At 38.2% G+C, this 19,292-nt stretch overlaps 1 protein-coding gene and 1 non-coding gene across 2 annotated transcripts; one reads left to right on the forward strand and one right to left on the reverse strand.

Annotated features, from left to right (window-relative positions):
* Positions 1-1,080: 1,080 nt before the first annotated feature.
* LOC122067402 (probable LRR receptor-like serine/threonine-protein kinase At2g16250) lies at positions 1,081-13,579 on the reverse strand. Its single transcript, XM_042631243.1, has 4 exons — positions 10,673-13,579; positions 7,545-7,673; positions 4,290-4,312; positions 1,081-2,027 (listed from the first exon to the last, which is right to left on the reverse strand). The coding sequence occupies exons 1-4, from the start codon at positions 12,628-12,630 to the stop codon at positions 1,420-1,422; spliced, it is 2,718 nt and encodes a 905-aa protein (XP_042487177.1). The 5' UTR covers positions 12,631-13,579; the 3' UTR covers positions 1,081-1,419.
* Positions 13,580-17,877: 4,298 nt separating this feature from the next.
* On the forward strand, positions 17,878-17,964 carry TRNAL-CAA. Its single transcript has one exon. It is a non-coding gene; the product is annotated as a tRNA-Leu (tRNA).
* Positions 17,965-19,292: the final 1,328 nt, after the last annotated feature.

Genomic DNA, 19,292 nt, shown 5'->3' on the forward strand with positions numbered 1-19,292 from the left:
TGAAACCAAGGACTGGTTTTCGAACCCTAGCTCCCTGTGCCCCCTCTATCTCCGTCTCCGTCTCCGTCTCCGTTCCTGATTTATATGCACGGCGGCCGGTGAGTCTTCATCCAACCGTGTTGAGCCCACCTGCCTCATTCCACTTCTTCGTCTCCATTCTCAATCGATTGCAACGACGTTTTCTCTAAGGGTATTGAGCCCCTTGCCCCTTATTCTTCTCCATCTTGTCCCATCCCTAGGCGATTACAGAGGCGGCTAGCCCCTTGTGCGATTCAGAGAGAGAAAGCTAGAGCACTGAGAATCATGGTTTCTCGTAAAGGAAAAACAGAGAGATTTGAATGGTTAGAAGCTGAAAACAGGAGAAACAGAGACAGAGAAACAGTTTCAGAAATAAGGTTTATCAAACACCTAAATTTTCGTTTCTGTTCCCAAAAACGAAAATTTATGTTTCTACTTCTACCGTTTCTTGACACAAAAACAGCAAAAATATTATCAAACGGGCCCAAAGTTTCCAATGGTCAAATCATATAATTACAGGGGTTAAATCGAATAATCAATTCCAAGGGTGTTTGACTCACCAATAACCCAATCAGAATTTTTAGGGGTATTTTGATCTTTTCAGGGGTTACATATTTTGACCATTTTGATATGTCTCAAAACAGTAGTTAGGAGTTGCACAAAATCTCCAAGGCTATAAAATAGATCCCCGACAATCACGCCTAGGACACTAGAATATCAAACAATGAACGAAGAAGGGCATGAGAGACAAACGTATTGGCTAATGATTTTGAGGCCCCAATTCTTGACTAAACTAGAAGCATTTATCATTGCTATGCACCTCCAAGATGACAAAATGAGGTGTCTACACCAACCACGACCAAATGAGAGTAACAGATCCCCTAAAATATCGTCTTTCAAGAAATGGGATTAAAAAAATTTGGCAGCAGTATGAACATTATTTCTTGACGTGTAACCAGGTGAGGGGAACTTCAAGGTATCTCTCATTTGGTACGACCATTCTGCAGCAATACAACTCAGAGATTCATAATACAGGAAAAGAGAACTAATGACGAGGATCAATTACAAGAAAAAAATTGCAGATTGCTTTCACAAATATTAAACTTCACAGCACTAATGAATCTGGCAGCTGCATACTCTCTCCTTCCATGTGCCACCACAATTACAAAACCCAGTACCACTGCCCTCAAAATCATTGTTTCTCTTATCATTTGCCAACAATTCTCCTGGATACTGCCCCTTGGGTCTTCTGCAGTTGCATCACCCTGTTGAAGGGAAAGAATTGCTACAAAGGATCCTTCCATTGAGAAATCTAAGAATGTGGGTGGGATACAATGAGCAGACACTCAAATGGGGAGCCTGCTACAGTATTATTAACAAAGAATCAGAAACCCATTTATGCTAGTCTTCATCCAGTCTCTCTACATCCCTAACATCATCTGGCTCAGGGAAAATTTCCTTAGACAGCCTCTTGTGGGAAGATGAGAGATCACATCCACTACCTTGCCCACTCCCACTGGAATCTGTTGTCCTTGACTGTCTTAAAACATTAGCTCCTTCTCTGTTGGCACTTGGAATGACCGCAATGTCTGATGAGCTGTGGCGCCAACTACCGAAAAGAGCTGCATTCCAGGATCCCCTGGATGAAGTTGCCCTCAATGGTGCAGAGCTAGAGTTCTCTTCCCTCACCACTTTCAATGGGTTTTCCAATGCTTTAAGAATGTGCCTCATAAGTGGGCGCTTGGATGGCTTGGGGTTAAGACATGATCTTGCCACGATAGCCATTGACCATACCTCCTCCAGCAGGTCATCATCTACTATGAGAGAAGGATCCACAATCTTTGTTATCAGTTCCTTGTCATGTATACTGATACAAGTAAGTGCTTGCTCCAGCCACTCCTTCGTAGAGGCATCATCAGATGCACTGATGCCCAGCTTCCCTGTTACTAGCTCAAGTAAGACCTTCCCAAAACAGTAGACATCAGAAGCCCAAGTTGCAGACGGCAAACCTGAATGTTCAAAAGAAAAAAGTAGAAGCAAAAATAATAAGTGCTAAGATATTAAGTTTACATAGTTAAAGAGGTGTAAACAGAATTTTCTAAAGTTCTTAGTGGTCCCAACACTGGCCAAATGCAGAATATTAGCCATCAAACAGGAGTGTTGAAAACGCAAAAATGAAGGAACAAAGTTCCTAATCCCATGCTGTAGAAACGTAACCCTAAAACGATGTAGAAAAGAATGGGAAAACAAGAGCAAACAATCACACAATACACACAGAATTACATGGTTCTGCCAAATTGCCTATGTCCAGGGTGAGATGAGATCTTGCTTTACTATCAATGGAGAATAGGGTTACAATGCTTGTCCGCACACCTCTCTCAGATTGCTTATGGAGAAAAAAACCTCGCTACAAATATATAGTGAAACCCTATACAGTAAATTTACTTAAATACCCATATAGCCTACGGCCCTCTAGAATCAGCCCACTTTTGCCACAGATGGAATTCAAGATATCGTACCCCCAACACATGCTATATCATCAACATGGCCCACCCATGAATATAGGAAAGCGTAATCAATAACAGGTAGCTAGGCAATCCACCAAATGTGGAAAATACATTCTGGTCCATTATTTCTGCACCTTTTCTCCGCCCTCCTCCAACCAACTTACTCCTCTTAGTTTCCATTGGTAAGACTATCTTTCATTTTTTTGTTTTAATTATCTTCCATTTGAAAGAAGATAATATGCTTTGTACTAGTGGAAAGATGCTACATAGTAAGTCAAGTGCCAAAAGGTATGGCAAAAAAAGTTTTAAGGTATAGAACTTAAACACAGAAGTGTGCAAGTGATTGGGTGACCATTCAGGTGCCTAAGAATCATAGTTGTCACGGCATCTAGGCAATGAGAGGCGTTGAAGGGGGCCTGGAAGCAATGCGTCCACCAAGGCGACCAAGGTGCCTGGGCACCTGGACGCCGACAACCTAGCAGAGGAGGCGTCTTGACAAATATGCTAAGGAATTTTAAAAAACTGATCAGGAGTTTGTAACCTTATAGCCCAAGGTCATTAACATGGCAACAACAGGGATGCTAACCTCCAATATATTTGCAGGCATTTATCGCACTGAAGCAACTTTTTCAGCTGTCCAGTTACAAATGGATGAACAGTCAAGGACGATTATTGAGACAGTTTCCTTCATGGTCCATTTTGTGATAGCCAGTCCAGTTGATACAATTTGGTGACTGCGCTAATATGATGGTGCCAAATCCATGAAACAGAAATATGAACAATTAAAAGACAGGATTTACTCTAAAAAATCTGGATACTGCCATCCTCAAAAAACAAAAATGACGCACTCCTCCAACCAACTGGATTTACTCTTAAGAAATAAGCACTTACATGGTCTCTCTTTTTCTCTTCAGGTTATCCGGTTGTCCACAAGTGTACAGAGTTTGTTGGAAACACCAGAAGAAAGTGAATTTTCTGGTAAGAATTTGATTTCCAACCATTCAATCGACTAGAATAAACCACGAAGCCCAATATTTTTGCCAATTATTCTTTCCTGACGAGGCAAACTTTCCCCCAGCAGATTTCATTGGATTTGGTTTCCTTGTCTGTAACAATTAATTATAGGAGCAACAGCAACAGAATTAGGATCCTAATTGTTTTCCTCGTAGCTAGTGGGTAACTACTATGAGACAGTATGACCCCATATACAGCCACAATCAAATGCAAAGGGAGTGATTTTTCTATCAACTTTCCTTCCGGTTTTCTTATACAACCAGCCAATCAGAAAGTTCAATTTTCTTTTCCAGATGTTTTCTTTGCCTAAAATTGTTTTTGTTTTCTATCCATTTGATTACAACCAAACAAAACCTTACTCACTTATTTCTTATTCTTTCTCAAATTGATATGTGACAATGAATACTCTACTTTTGGCTAAGCCACGAAAGACATGGTTTTTCTTCTATGGGTTGAGCTACCTCCTCTTTAGTGCACCTTCCCTATCCTATGGTACAGATTGTCAAGACCATGATATTGCTTGGACATCAGATGATGGGAATTATGAAAGAAGATTATTTTTTGAGCCATAAATATGCAAGAGAGAGTCCAATAAGAAAATTATATGCTTGACCATTGACATGAACATGTGAAGAGTAAGGCTGGTTAACGTGATGAGACCTATGAGCATCATATGATTAATCTCAAAACAAATAGGAAGATTACGAAAAAAATTTCAGAGATGATAATAGAAGCAAGGAAAAAACTTACCAGAAGGGCCTTGTTCAGAGTTCCTGCAGATCATGGACACAAGAATATCATAAGGGGGAAAAAGGGTGAAAAAATAAAATAGAGATAAACATGTAGTAAAACAGCGAGGTATACATCATCCAAGGGAAAGACATAAATATAACACAATATTGTTAAAGGTGTGTCTGGAGCAAGATTTGAAACAAGGCGCACCCCTAGGGTCCTAGCCACCCAAGTTCACAACTTCAAATCAAGCAATCACCTTTGTGTTTAAAGAATGTGTGGGCCCAAGCATTCACCTGACAAAATCTATCCTTATAGGTGTGGTACTTGTGTTTGTTAACAACCTTGTGGTTTCTGTCTGTGCTTCCCTCATTTGGAGCTTGTATTTGGGATACATAATAGTGCTATCCTCCTTTAGAGCCCATATTTGGGGATCCCATTGCAATCAAAACCCAGTAAAAATAGAGGCCTCAAATCAATAATAACAAAACAGCCACTGTTTTTTACTTGCAAATACATTGACAGATTTCATTACTGACATCAGATCACATTTTGCTACATATCTTTTGTTTAGGTAGTAGCTTTGTTCTGTGGTTTCTTGTATTGGGCCGTCTAGGGTATAAGTCAGCCACCTTGGAGTTTACACTATTCTAGTAATCTCTTTACTTATTGTAAAGAAGCTGAACTAACCAAAACCTGTGAAGAAGAAGAAGCAAAATCGAGAGAGATATCTAACCCACAATAGTTTTGTGTCAGTAACTATCGTGGTGCTCACCTTTATTTATAATCCAATAAGTAGATTCTTGGTAGAAAACCTACTAAGACTCAAGCACCTAAATACAATCTAATAAGGAAACCAAAAACAACTCTTAACTCTAAAACTCAACTCATAACACGATGGGGACACTCTCCCTATCGTGACAATCTTAAACACTAATCAAAACCTTTGGGGGGGGGGGGCTCAAATGTCATAGTTCTTTCTTAGTTTGAGCATGTTAAGGAAAATTGTAGAAAGGCTATTTTGACAGACATTTGCTTTTTCTCTTTCACATCTATTGCCATCACAGTTAATGGGTTTAAAAAAGATTTTGATATGTCTCACATGTTATTACTTTATTCCCTGTTCTTTTTGGGAAGGCAGCACCTCACTTAAAAAATCAGGCTTTGACATTATCTGCGCACTTTGCCTTCAGTGATCAGGTATAAGTCTATCACTTTAGAAAATTCGTTACAACTGACAGAAACATTACAGGAAATTTTAACTCATATTAGGTCTAACATCCATATCGTTGCTACCAAATGCAACTGAATCATCCACATGTCCAGTCACTGAGCAATGAACATGCTTGAAGACCAAAGACAAATTCATTTTCTCCTATATATACTTGCTAGCACATTCTGTGTTTATACAATATCAGTAGTATATATACATTATCAGTAATACTTTTATTTCAGTGCATGTAACAGAAAAAGACGTTATTTCTAATGTTGCATCCTACTTCCTAGAGACTATTCTTAACTTTTCTTCCTGCCAAGAAGAAAAGTATTTGGGTTCATCAGATCTATGCAGGGTTGCTTAGGAATTAATCTATATGGACGGTCTCTCCTTGCCCAGATGCCTCTTGGGTATAGAGAAATTTTTTAAACTAGATCCTCAGCTCTTGGGATTACAACCTGCAAAATTGATGATATATCTTTCACCAAGCTTTGGCTAGACCATTGGCATACTCTGGATGTCCTTCTCCCCCTTGCTGGCTCCAGAGAAATCCACAGTGTGGACCTCCACAGGCACTCCTTAGTAGCAGAGATCATTTGCCAGGATGGTTGGGCTCCTCTTCCACCCCCCCCCCCCCCGCTTTGCTGAAATTTGGAGCATCGTTCATTCCGTCACTAGAAGGCCTTCTGATTTCGATGATAATGTTCTTTTGACGTTCTCTTCTTCAAGCCTCTTCAGTGGAAAGTATTCTTGGGACCTTGTCAGATCTCGGGGCCCATCTCCTTATGGAGCAAGCTTGTTTGGTTCAAGGGCCATATCCCTTGCCATAACTTCTATGTCTAGTGAGCCCTCTCTAACTATCTCCCAATGCAGTCATTTCTTCTTCACCAGCACATCTTAGTCTCCTATTTGCTGGAATTCCACTGAAGATGTTGATCATCTCTTCTTTGATTGCCCTTTCTCCGCTTCGGTTTGGTCTAGGATCTTGGACAAATGTTGGCCTAGGAGGAGAAGGATCCTTCCCTCCAATAGGGAGTGGATATCGGTTGATATGTCTTTCGCAAAGAATCCTATTTGTGATAAGATTAGGAGCTTGCCTTTGGAGCAACCATCAGTAACATTTGGATGGAATGTTACCTTAGGAGATGGACCTCCAACTCTAAACCTCTTTGTCATTTTCGGGACTCCATCTTTTTTTTTTGTTAGACAGGAGGGGTATCCGACTTTAGGCCGACTAAATCCCCCCTGGGCTCGTACATGACCCCCGTGCCACATACGAACCGGGAGCTTCTGGGCCCTAGTGAACCTCAGACGGGTGGCCCCAAGGAATTATGCAGCGACGAAGTTTTGATCATGAGACCTCGCTTCCTGAGGCGGAATCCATCTTCTTTGATAACAAAAGCTAAGTTTCTAAGATCTCCTTTAGTTGTGATACCTCCCCCAAGGAACATGCATATCGTTGTCTATTGAGGCTTTCCCTCTTCTTTGCTCTCTTCCACCCCCTTGAGGGGTCTTTCTTTTGTATTTAGCATTGTTATCTTCTCTTGCCCCCTTGGGGGTTTCCTTGTTTTTTCTCTCCTTTTGGTAATGAATAAATTATTCACCCTGCCTTTTTTATAAAATCTTTTCAGTCATTAAACCCAGGGCTAATAATCAAGCTGAGCCCATGCCTGGGTTGGTGGGTAGTCTGGCAGCTGGTTAGGAGTTTTCTCATAAGATTTCAATAGCTTTTTCCATTGTTCTCCGTATGCCTTCCTACTACTTCTTTTACTATCGCTTTCTTTTCTTTATATCTCTTCACAGAAACATAAGATCAGGATGGGCATTGAGAACAAAACAAGGAAATCCATGCCATCTCTCTTTTCTCCCTTCCATCCTTGTGCTAACCACAAGATAATGAGAAGGCAAGAGGCTTGAATGTAACTCAACATATAGATATAGAAAAAGAAAATTATATCTTTGTATATATATATATATATATATATTTATATTGGTTTCTGGCATATTCATGGTATAAAAATGGCAGGCCAAATACAAATAACAATAAAAATACTTACTGTGGCAATCGCAGTAACCTTGTGATCACGTTTTGGTGAGTATCCCCTTCTTGAGTGCAAACCTCACTCAAGCTTCCAAGCCGCACTTCAAATTTATCATCAAGAAGGATACTGCTTGCTTGAACATCTCTTCAACAACCAAATCAGAAAAACCTTCAGTACTAGCACCAGAGCATGGAAATTCTCGTACAGAAAGCTGATAAAAATCATTCTAACCATTTAAGCTATAAAGCATGACGGTGATTAAAATAGCATTAGCAAGCTGACAATTTCCTTTCTCTTTATCAAAAGCATGGTAAAACCACAGAGAAGTATTGACAGACAGATGAATAAAAAGGAAACGTCACCAAAAATTGGAAAGAGAGAATACGAAAAAAGACAGCATCTCAAAACAAACAGACTACAAAAGGTGGAAGCAAAACAATATAATCAATCGAACACCAGCAAACAGGTCCCAAAAAGGCAAACCAGGACTCGTAATACCACTACTAGTTCATCAGTTAAGTACTTAACAGCTTCTATCATGGATCATGGAAAAGGACTGAAGCCAAGGTACAATAATCTCCCAAAAGCTCCATTTTTAAAAAACTGTTCAATACCCCAGGTTAGCAGAAGCTCCCAAAATGGAGCTACACTGCATTTAACTTATGACTTGATAAATATGAACAATATTCAGACATAAGGATCAGAATTAGCAAATGGTTATGAAGAAATGCCTCAAAAAAAGATATCAGGTCAATTGTTCTATATAATCTGGATGCATGGGAGCCCTCAACACCCTTTAAAATTCTTTCTTACAAAATTTAGAAAGAGAAGCCAATATTAACATCTGCAGAATATTACATCTGCCACTGAAAGGAGAGATAAGAATCTGAAGTTCTGAACTAAGCTGAATTATATCATCTAAATAAGCCACTAAATACAGAAACACATCACATTCTAATGCAAAATTGATGAGTACTACCACAATGAACGGGCAAGTGGCCCCCTAAGACCATTATCCATGCGTGTGACACACGTCAGGAGAATCCTTCACTTCTTAATTCTTATGCCTCTTATTAGACTTCATCAAGAAGTCACTAGTCTCTCTCCATCAGCACATTTTTCTGTGGTTAAAGAGAAATAAAGAGGATTTGATTCTTTAATTAAAGAGAATTAAAGAAGTCAAGCTAATTGGAGCTAGGAAGCTTTGCAGCAGTACTATAGGAGGATCAGAAATACAGAAGTTTATAAGCCTAGATGACTGACTATTCTGTTTCCAAGGCGGGGTCTGTAATAGGAATGCTATTTTCAATATCATACCACCTAAACAAGATTCCTTGAAGTAGAAAACTCATGTAATATGACAAGTTTCTAGTCATATATTCATTTTCATCTAATAAGTAGGGCATAAAAATGGTTGTGAAAGAGATATGGTTCAAATGGAAATGCGCATGGAATCAATGCGTCTCAAGAAATAGCATAACATCCCCTTGACAAAAGCTTCATAAGCTTCAACATCCAAATGGAGTGGGAGGGGAACCCAGTTCAGCTACACAAAGTGTGCTTCTTATAACCCCTTTTTGCAGAACAAAGTTCTGTGTAAGGATTCTTAGACATGATCACATGACACCTTTCCTTGATGTCTATGATTCCATAGACCCCAATACAGGCTGCTTCATTAAAAAATTGGCAATTTCAAAAAAAGCTAGTAGTAATTATATTGAGCCAAAGAATACTTAGCATGGACCATCTAGTCTTTTTCCCACATGGAAATGAGTTGTGGTGGTTTCAACCATTGGATAGATAGGGTTGAGTATGGATTAGCAATGTATCAAATTCCAGAGCAAACTAAAATCATAAACCAGATCTATTGGTGTTTTTCCTTCTATTATCAGCCATCCAATTTCAAACCAATTTTCCAAAAGCTTGACTTTCTTTAAGCCATTTCACCATGTGGTCAACATGTGAGCAGAAGATCTTGGGCCCTGCCTGATCTGCCACATGGCAGATATTAGGCTTGCATGCAAAGGCCTTCCTCATGGGCCATGTAGGAGAACTAAACCCTTGTAATCAAAATAATAAATTAAATGTATCGCTGATCATCCTTTTGAAATATGGACTGGCATCTCAATATAAGGTAACAAGTTTGTACAATTGACCCCCCTGCCTTCCTTCTCCAGAGTTCGATTAAGAAATATCTTTCATCCAACTCTAAGCAACAGCAATTTCTATTACCAAGTTGTTCAAATCTGAACCATTTAGCCTATTTTTGCTACAACATTCTTGGAAAAATTTTACTTTCAAGTTAAAAACAATTCCCTGACATTACAGCCCTATGTGCAGGAACTTCTAATTCATTAGCCAAGTCAATGCATAGCTACTATTCTGATGTGGCTCATAACCACCTTAGTTTCATCATCAGCACGTTATAGAAGGTAAAAGTTTGTCTTTCTGGATCTGATAAAATACAGTGATACAGGTATGAGGTAAACATTATCTCAGAGGGCAACCAAAATTCATAACATTTATCCAGCTGCAGGTATAGAAGCTGCATACTCAAATGAAATTGTAAAATGTCCATAATCCATGGGCATTCGGAGTCCTTTAAGAAAACCTATATTCTACTCCTATGCACAGTTTAAAGGGAAATAACTAGGGTTTCAGGCCTAAATTATAAAAGAACTCCTAACAGGCTATATGTTCTCAGCCAATAAAACAGTGTTCATTTTAAGAAAATTGTTTTCTTAGCCATGAAACTTGTCACCCAAAGCAATGACATAACCTTAATGAGAAATGATAAGTAACATCAGCAACAACAATACTAACAAGATCCTGCCACGATCTTAAGAGATCATGGACACACAAATTAAAATTTAGAAAAAAAAAAAAAGTTTGTCCGAACAAAATTGGCATGTGTTGGGTCAGGAACTGGGTTCTGTACATCATAAAAGACAATCTAGTTTCACTATGACTATGTAATTGTAGTCATGAAATGAACTCAGTATTCCAAGTAGAGCATAGGCTAACTCATTATAGTAGAGCATAGCCTCACTCATCAAGACAGATGGTAAGAAAGATTGATCACAGGGACAGCATAATCACGAAAGACGGATACTAAAATCATGCAAAAGGAAGTCCTGACATACCTATGAACAATAGGAGGATTACATTCATGATGTAGATAAGATAGACCCTCAGCAGCACCAATTGCAATTTTAAGCCTTTTTATCCAATCCAGAGATTGTAAACTGTCATCGTCTGAATTGGTTTTCCTGTAAAAAGAATTAGACAAGTCCTTGTTTGGCATGTACTTGTAAACCAGGAATTTCTCATTCTCCGGCTCCAAACAGTGACCCAAGAGGGGCACCAACCTTGGGTGAGAAACCCTGCTAAAGAAATCCAACTCCCTCATGTATAATTCCTTCTTGACTGAGCCAACATCGATCCTCTTGACAACTACAGCAATGCCACCTTCCAAAAGACCTTGGAAGAGGTCCCCTGAGTGGCCAGTTTTAATCAAGTTTGAATCATTAAAATCGCTAGTGGCCTGGAGAAGCTGCTCATATGTATATGCATCTCCCAAACTTGAAAAGTTAATAGAAATTCCAGGAGGTGGTGGGCTACTTCCAGCAGGGACAGGCCTTACATCAATCCCTCTTTGATCTGAAACGCCATTGCCACGTCTGCATAAGATCAGTGCTAAAACCAACACCAAAAGCACAATAAACCCGAGTCCTCCAAACACTCCACCCAAAATGGCTGCTAAATTTCTGTTGTTCTTGTGCGTGTCTACTGGTACTGCAGTCTGGGCTGGGTTTGAGGCTCCAAAATAATCAAAATTCAGGCCTCTCTCCGCATAGAACGATGAGCAATCATTCAAACGCCTCTGATTTGATTCATTCTGAAGGCAGTTGTTTGCAAGAGAAGCATTATTCAGTGTATCAATATGAACACTGCCTTCAAAGTAATTATCAGACAAGTCTATAGAACTGAATCTCCCAGTAAGGGAAGTCAGAGTTCCATAAAATTGATTGCCGGAGACATTGAACACTGGAAGTGTGGCATTTGCATTTGAACTACGGTTAGGAAGAATACCCGTCAAGTTATTCCCGGAGACATCAAGGAATCCCAACTCGGGCATTGACCATAATGAATCGGGAAGCATACCAGAGAAATTGTTGTGACTCAACACCACAAACTGCAACCGCATGAGACCAGAAAACATGGCATTCGTTAACGATCCCACAAGAACATTTTTCCCCAGTGACATCTTCTGCAAATTCCGCATCCCACTCAATTCCGGAGGCAACGACCCAGACAAGGAATTCAAGCCGAGATCAAGGTAAAACAGGCTAGAAAGGCCACCGAGCTGGGGGGGAATACCGTCAGAGAGGCTATTGCCAGAAAGATTCAAGAATCTAAGGCCGGATAGGCTCCCAAGGACGGGAGGAATCGGCCCTGACAGGAAATTTGAAGACAGGTCGAGCAGGGTGAGATTCGTGAGAGCGGAGGAAAACGAAGGGACGGTACCAGTAAGCGAATTCTGCGAGAGATCAAGCACCGAGAGGTTCAATAACTGACCTAGCGAAGATGGGATTATGCTAGTAAGGCTATTCTTAGAGAGATAGAGAGAATTGAGGGTGGTTAAGTTTCCTAGAGAAGATGGGATGGGACCGAAAACAGAACAAGACCGGAGATCAAGCACTTGCAGCGAGTGGAGGCGTTCACCGAACCAGTCGGGAATGGAGCCCGGAAGCGAGAAACCAGAGGCGTTAAAGGAGGCCAACAGAGTAAGATTGGCGAGCGCATCGACTGAGAACTGTGGATTGATACGGCCAGCGCGAGTACGCCTCAGCCCCGAAATATTGATTCCAACGACATGACCTTTCTGGCATTGGATGCCGATCCAAACCAAGCAGGGATCAACTTTCTTCGGCCACTCTTTCGCCCTTAGCCCTAACGAAGAGCGAAGCTCAAGTAGGGCAGGTAGCTCTGTCCGATTATTTAACGACTCCAACTGTCCCAAAACAGTCTGAAACAGTAAAATGAGAAGAGCAAGAGCAAGAGCAAGCAGCTTTACTGTACTCCACCAACGATCCGCCATGACTACGAATGACAACTATATGATGAAGCCAACAACGACGACTGTAACGATGATCTCTGCATTTTCGACTTCTTCATTTCCGATTACTGCGTGAGAATCCCATTACTTGTACATGCATGTGTGATAGAATTTAATGGGATCTGGTTGTCTTCCCTTATTTAATGAACAGAGAAATGCAGTTCTATCTCTGTACTGTTCTATCTCTCTAGTTCTTACCTTAAATGACGAGCTTTGATGCTTCACTTGTTTCTCTTCTACCGCTGCTGATCCGACGCAGAACAAAGAATGAACCACCAAGAACTCTGCCACCCCCCTCCTCTCTCTCTCTCTTCTTCTTCTCTGAACTCTTCTTCAACTCTCTATGGTGAAAACATTAAAAGAGTACATATATTCTGAGAGAGAGAGAGTAAATTGAATTCTTGACTGGTTTTATCAGTCGCTCTCTCACATGGCTTCATCCACAGTACTTGTTCTCAGGAAATTAAAGATGGAGAAAAAAGAGGGGAGGGGGAGAAATGGCTCTAAATGCTAACATTAATGAGAGATGCGAATTCCCAACGGCCTACACACTCTTCTTCATCTACTTCGGTTGTGTATTACTGCTTTAACTTGTTGATGAACTGCTAAAGTAGTCGATGAAACTGTGCTGGGGCCGAGAGCTCGATCAGTGGTTCTCTGTGTTGGTATTCACAGGACAAGAAAGGTAAAACCAGAGCCGATGCATCGCCATAGCCCATAAGGTTGACCTCACTTCCGGATATCCCGCCACAGCCAGCTAATCCCAAAATTAAAGTTCCCAATTATAATCCCCCAACACCGCCAACCTCTCTTCTTATACTGTTCTTCTACAGTAATTACGCTGAGATCTGCTTCTCTATCTATCTGAGTCAGTGATGATTCGTCTGGGACTCTGAATTCAGTTACATTCTCTCTCTACTCGTAGTAAAAAGGGCAGGGAAATCTCAAACCAGCTCGACAAATTCAAGAACATCGATCCAAAATTTTTTATTTTAAAATTAGAATTTTTTTTTCTTTTAGATCTGTGATTAAATTAATTAAAGGGAAATTTATTGTTTAAATCCGTCCTTGCTACGTTACGCGTGTATCGGTGTGTGCATTTTGTGGGTGGGCCTGGGTTTACTACGTGAAGGGCTGAAAGTGGGTTTTGTTTGTGGGCCCAACCAACTAATAGAGTATCCAAGCCCAGGTCCACGTGAGGGTCTTCATTTCAGGATTATGTCATGTCTCCTTTGGTTTATGATTAGGTATGGATAGGTTAATTCTGTAATTTCGCAGGAGAGAGGAGAAAGTGATACGGTGTTAATAACACACAGTAGTACAGTATACTCTCTATATTTTTAGTCAAACAAATGTCGTGGTCAAACATTTCTCTGTCTCTCTTTTATTTATCAATAGGAGTCGCTATCCAATCACGGAAACAATAATGATTTGAGAGAATTAGAGGAGTAACACGTGGAACTGATGATGTAGTTGACCTGGCATAATTTCAACGCGTATGTTTACGTGGACAGACAGCCTCCGCGTCTTGGCGTCTGGCTTTTTTTTCCACTTAGGAAGTGGACAAGCGTAGACCCGGGTCAACTCCCATTTACACAGCTTACGTGTACCACTAGGCCTTCTTGCATGTCGGAAGTGGAAAGTGAGAATGGGACCTGTTGATCGAGATCAGATCTAGTGCTGTACTCCCATGTCTGGAGCGAAGACTTGGGAGACTTTTGTTTGACTTTTCTCCACTACATCTCTTCCATGTGAGTTCCAAAAATATCTGAAAATCCATGTTGATCCCAATTAGGGCAACTATGTATCATTCCACTATACTCCTACATTTAATCAAAGTCCCTACCTCTCTGCTTCCTTTTTGATTCTGAAAAAAATGTGACTTTCATCTTTCCTTCTCTCGATATTTTAAAAAATCTTAATTTACCTTTGGTATATATTTTCAGGGTCGTCGACATATATTAGACTCGACCTTATTTGATATTGAACACTCCCGAGTCATGTTTGACATCGAATTTCATGTTGTTGATATCAAATCGAGCTCTTTAAGTATTGAGGGTTCAAAATAACTACAAAAGAAAAATAGAAGATAAAAAAAAAAAAAAATGTCTTGATTGTTGAGGGTATGATGTCTTGCATTCCGTCGATTGCATAAATGAGTTGATTTCGAAGAACCATTAAGAGGTTGACGGTATATTTTTAGAGGTATATGTGTATTTATAGTAAATTATCTATATAGGGTTTCACTATATATTTGTAGCGAATGTTTTTTATTTGTAATCAATTTGAGAAGTTGTAAAACATATAACTGTAACCCTATTCTCTTTAATAATGAAACAAATCTCATGTCTCACTTTGGATTTAAGCAATCTTGTCGAACCACCTAAATCCTTGGGTGTGATTGTGTGTTTGCAATTCCATTTTTTTTTCTACATCATTTCAGATTATTGTTTTCTGCATCAACCTACTCCAACCTAGCATATAAATTGAATAGGCGATCCTCAAAACAAACTCCAGCTATTCATTCCTTCCATCTCCTAATGAACATGAAACTTTTTTTTTTTTAAGGTGTTAATATTTTGTAACATAATTTTTGTCTTTTATCATTTTTTTTTTACCTACAACATGTCAATTCACATAAGCAGAATGATTTGATAGTCCTTTGTACATAAGACCCCAATATTTGCCAGATAATATGTGGCTTCCCTTGTAATCCATCTCAGTAGAATCAAAGTATCTATTTGTGATTAATCACAGGCTCACAGTATTAAGTTTCATGGCCACTCAAAAACAATAAAGGATATTAATTTCCTAAAAAATTACAAGGCGATTAAGAGGAGGTTTTGGTATACCCAACTGGAAAGATCCACACTAAAGGCAAGACAGTGATATTTCATTAAAAATACGAAAGGGATAAGGAATTCTGTCCAAGACACCAGTGTAGGCCATGCTCTTAGACATAGAATAATTTTAGTTAAGGTATTGAGTCAACATATGTTAGTGCCTCCTTGAGCTTATATTTCTCTTATCGCAATAAGGGACAGATATGTCATTTCATATAAAGGACAAGAAAGACATAGGGAGGTCTCCCAGAAAGAAATTTCCAATCGACAATGTAGGGATGGTTTTCCATTCCTTCTCACTTCCTAACTATTTGGCTTCAACATCAACACCCTTTCCTCCTTGATCATGTTGTCCTCCACTATTATGAGAACAATGATTTTCTATCATTGTGGGAATATCCTTCTCTAGAGAGAGAGAGAGAGAGAGAGAGAGAGAGAGAGAGAGCATAGGAAGTTGCCACGTAGAATATTGTAAACACATGACTTCTTTCTAATTAGTCCGACTATGAGATAGAATTCAAGTTAGATTGTAAACCAGGAAAATTGTTAAGCACCACGGTTCATAAATAAGAATGCCCCTATAAGGCGTCAAATGATACTTGAGGAAACCTAAATAAATTAATAGGCAAAATTATCTACTGCAGTGAGTGCAGCCATGTGGTGAGCATCGGATGGCCGAGACAACCTTGGAGTACGTGTCCAAATGGTCTCGGCCATCCGATGCTCACCACACAATCGCACTCACTGCAAAGGATAATCACACATATGTAAATAAGAAAGATTTGAAGAATGCTTGACATGAATCAATCCAAACTAAGTTTAGGTAATTGAACTAATAAGTATCAAAGCAACCGGGTCAATTCCTTTGTTCAACCAGATTTCGACGGCTGTAAGAGCATTCCTTTCCGGTTAACAGAAAAACATGATTGAAACACAACACAACCCTAGTTTAACAATTGTACTGACCCATTCTTCCTAGCTAGGGATTTGGTTCTTAGTTGAACCAAACTATTGATCAAGATTAGTCCGTGTAAATGCGGCCCAATTGGCTTGTTTGTTACATTGTATTGTTCTAGATGATGTGGTGGTAGCCTGTGAGGGGTTGGTTGATTCTTTGGGTTAGTTAATAACTTGATATCAATTTTTTTGTGTCTTTGCAAAAATTAAAATCACCATAAAGGATCTCAGTTTACTTGGTCTAAATAAACGAAAAATCCCAAAGCTAATTAAGATGTGTTTCATTGTTTGGATCATGGTTTCAAGTACTGATATTGTATTGGCTGTATAGGTTGTATCGTATCGATATTGACTAAGATCGATGTTAATACTTGATCAATCTGAATAGATTACCTATGTCGTTTCAGAGGTAAAAAATTAAAAAATAAAAAAATGAAGTAAAATTAAATTAAATTAAATTAAATTAAATTAAAATTAAAAAGTAAAGACAAAAACGATCGATATGCGTCGATCGGATCCGCTAAAATCCATGTTTGGATAGGTGCATGGCCAACCCAGCTTAGGTACCTTTGTGGCTTATTGCCTCTCTTGTTTCTTTATTACCTTATTTTTCTCCTGATCATTGTCTTATTTAGTTAAATATTTGTTCCTATGAACAATCTTTCTTTAAAAAAATCATTTTTAAGCTGTTTTGATTAAAATCCTTTTTTTTTTTTAATATATAAGTGAAATTCTATTTCAAATCACAATCTCTGTATTAAGCAATTAGTCTGATGCAAAATTTTTATTTTTTATATTTTTTATTTTGGACTTTGTGTGTTTTTGGAATAAACAATTTTTTATGGAAATATTTTTCAGCTAAAGTTTTTGTTTGAGATGTGGTAGCCTGTCACCAGAGAAAAATATTTCCATGGTCAAATTTGGTTTTTTTTTTTTTTTAACAAAAATGGTCACTTTTTATATTTCATAAACAGGTTAGGATTGGAAATAATAATAATATTACCAGAGAAAGAAAATCCTAGAAAAGTCAACTTAAAAGCCCAACATAGATTATAAGAGGATCTATCTATACTTAGCAAACCAATAATCTATTAATTTTCAATGATTCAAGGTCTTCCTCTCCAAGTAATGTAATACCTTTTGTTAATTTATATTATTTATTCATTGAATAGTTCTCCCTTGAAAATGAAAATCATAATTTAATAATTTTTTTATTTACAATTTCTATAGAAGATATGATGCTTCTCAAAATAAAAAAATATTTCTTTCTTTCCGTATTGCAATATTAATCACAAATTAAATTATCAAAAAATAATTAATGACAACATCAGAAAAGAAACTCAGCTACTATATTTTATTCTCGTAGGAAAGTCTTAGAACTTGGTATTGGCAAGAAAAGAGGATAGTCGAGACATTTCATTTTGTCCTTGTCAAGATGGCCTAGTGGTCTAAGGCGCTAGACTCAAGTTCTGGTCTTCGAAAGAGGGCGTGGGTGGTTCAAATCCCACTTTTGATAGTTTTTAAAAAAATAATATCTTTCTTTTCCCTCTTCTCTTAATTTTGGTGTATCGGCACCTCTCTCTTGTTCTGTTATTTTCTCCCCTATTCTAGGATTTAATCTCTCTTTTGTGGTTTTTTTTTGTTTAGAGCCTTGTCCTTGGTTTCTCCCCTCCCTCTTGTTTTGTTGTTTCCTCCCTTGGTCTCTCTCTTTTGTGGTTTTGTTTGATCATCTTCATTAAGAAAAGGAAAAAAAACCACCACATCTCTTATGTTACCTTGTATTTTAGCTAGATAAGGAATCAATTATAATAGATTCTTTGGCTCTTGATTCATCCCCTATTTAACAACAAAATAGAAGATTTCAATTTTGACATTATCTACCCAAACTTCTATGTGGATTATATCACAAGTTTCAATAAAATAAAATATTAATATAATTAAGTGTAGAATATTTTTCTAGATATTCTATTTCCTTATAAACTTTAAACTACAATAAATCACTTTATAATCACAATTTTATGAGTGAATAATCTATAAAATTAATAATCGTTATAATAATGTGAAATTTATATTGTTAGTCTAGCCAACTAGACTAATTTATTTGATTGATCCAAAAATCTACTATGTGGCATGTTAGATAGGACCAAAATTTTGTGAACATATAGACATCTACGTTCCTTGCTCACATATCTAATTCAGAGCAAACAAAGTTTGCCAAGTGGTAGAATAGAATTTTGAAAATCCAAGACTAAGAGAAAGTACACAATGAATGTTTAAGTATTTGTAAGTATACATGAACTTACCTTAAAATGCATATCAATACATAGCGACATATATGGTTTAAATTTAAGTAAGAATTTTGAAAAATGACATATTCGCTTTATCTAATGCATATCCAACAATCAAAATTACCACATCATTTTGCCATGTGAATGAATTACATAGCCCACTAAAATAAACTTATTTTTAATTGTGAAGTGGCAAAATTCCATTTCAGATAATCTGTTAAAACTCTAATGTCTAGAGCGAATACTTACAAACAACAAAACCAACTTGAACAGCCTTTACTTGGACTAATAAATATAAACCCCCAAGATTAATTAGGAAGGATTCAGATAGGTGCATGTCTGACCTTGCTTGGGTTTTTACATAGCCCAATGTGTCTCTCTCTTCTTTGGCCTTTTTTTACCTTGTATCATTGTCCAATTTTATTAAATACTTTACCATGTAAATCTTCTTTTAAGAATCTACTTCAATTTCAAGCAAACTGGCTCAAACACCCTAATTTCTACTCTCTTTTTTTTTTTTTAATAATTGAAAATATAGTTAAGATTTCAATATCCT

The sequence above is a fragment of the Macadamia integrifolia genome, chromosome 2 (genome assembly GCF_013358625.1).
Source record: "Macadamia integrifolia cultivar HAES 741 chromosome 2, SCU_Mint_v3, whole genome shotgun sequence".
NCBI lineage: Eukaryota > Viridiplantae > Streptophyta > Magnoliopsida > Proteales > Proteaceae > Macadamia > Macadamia integrifolia.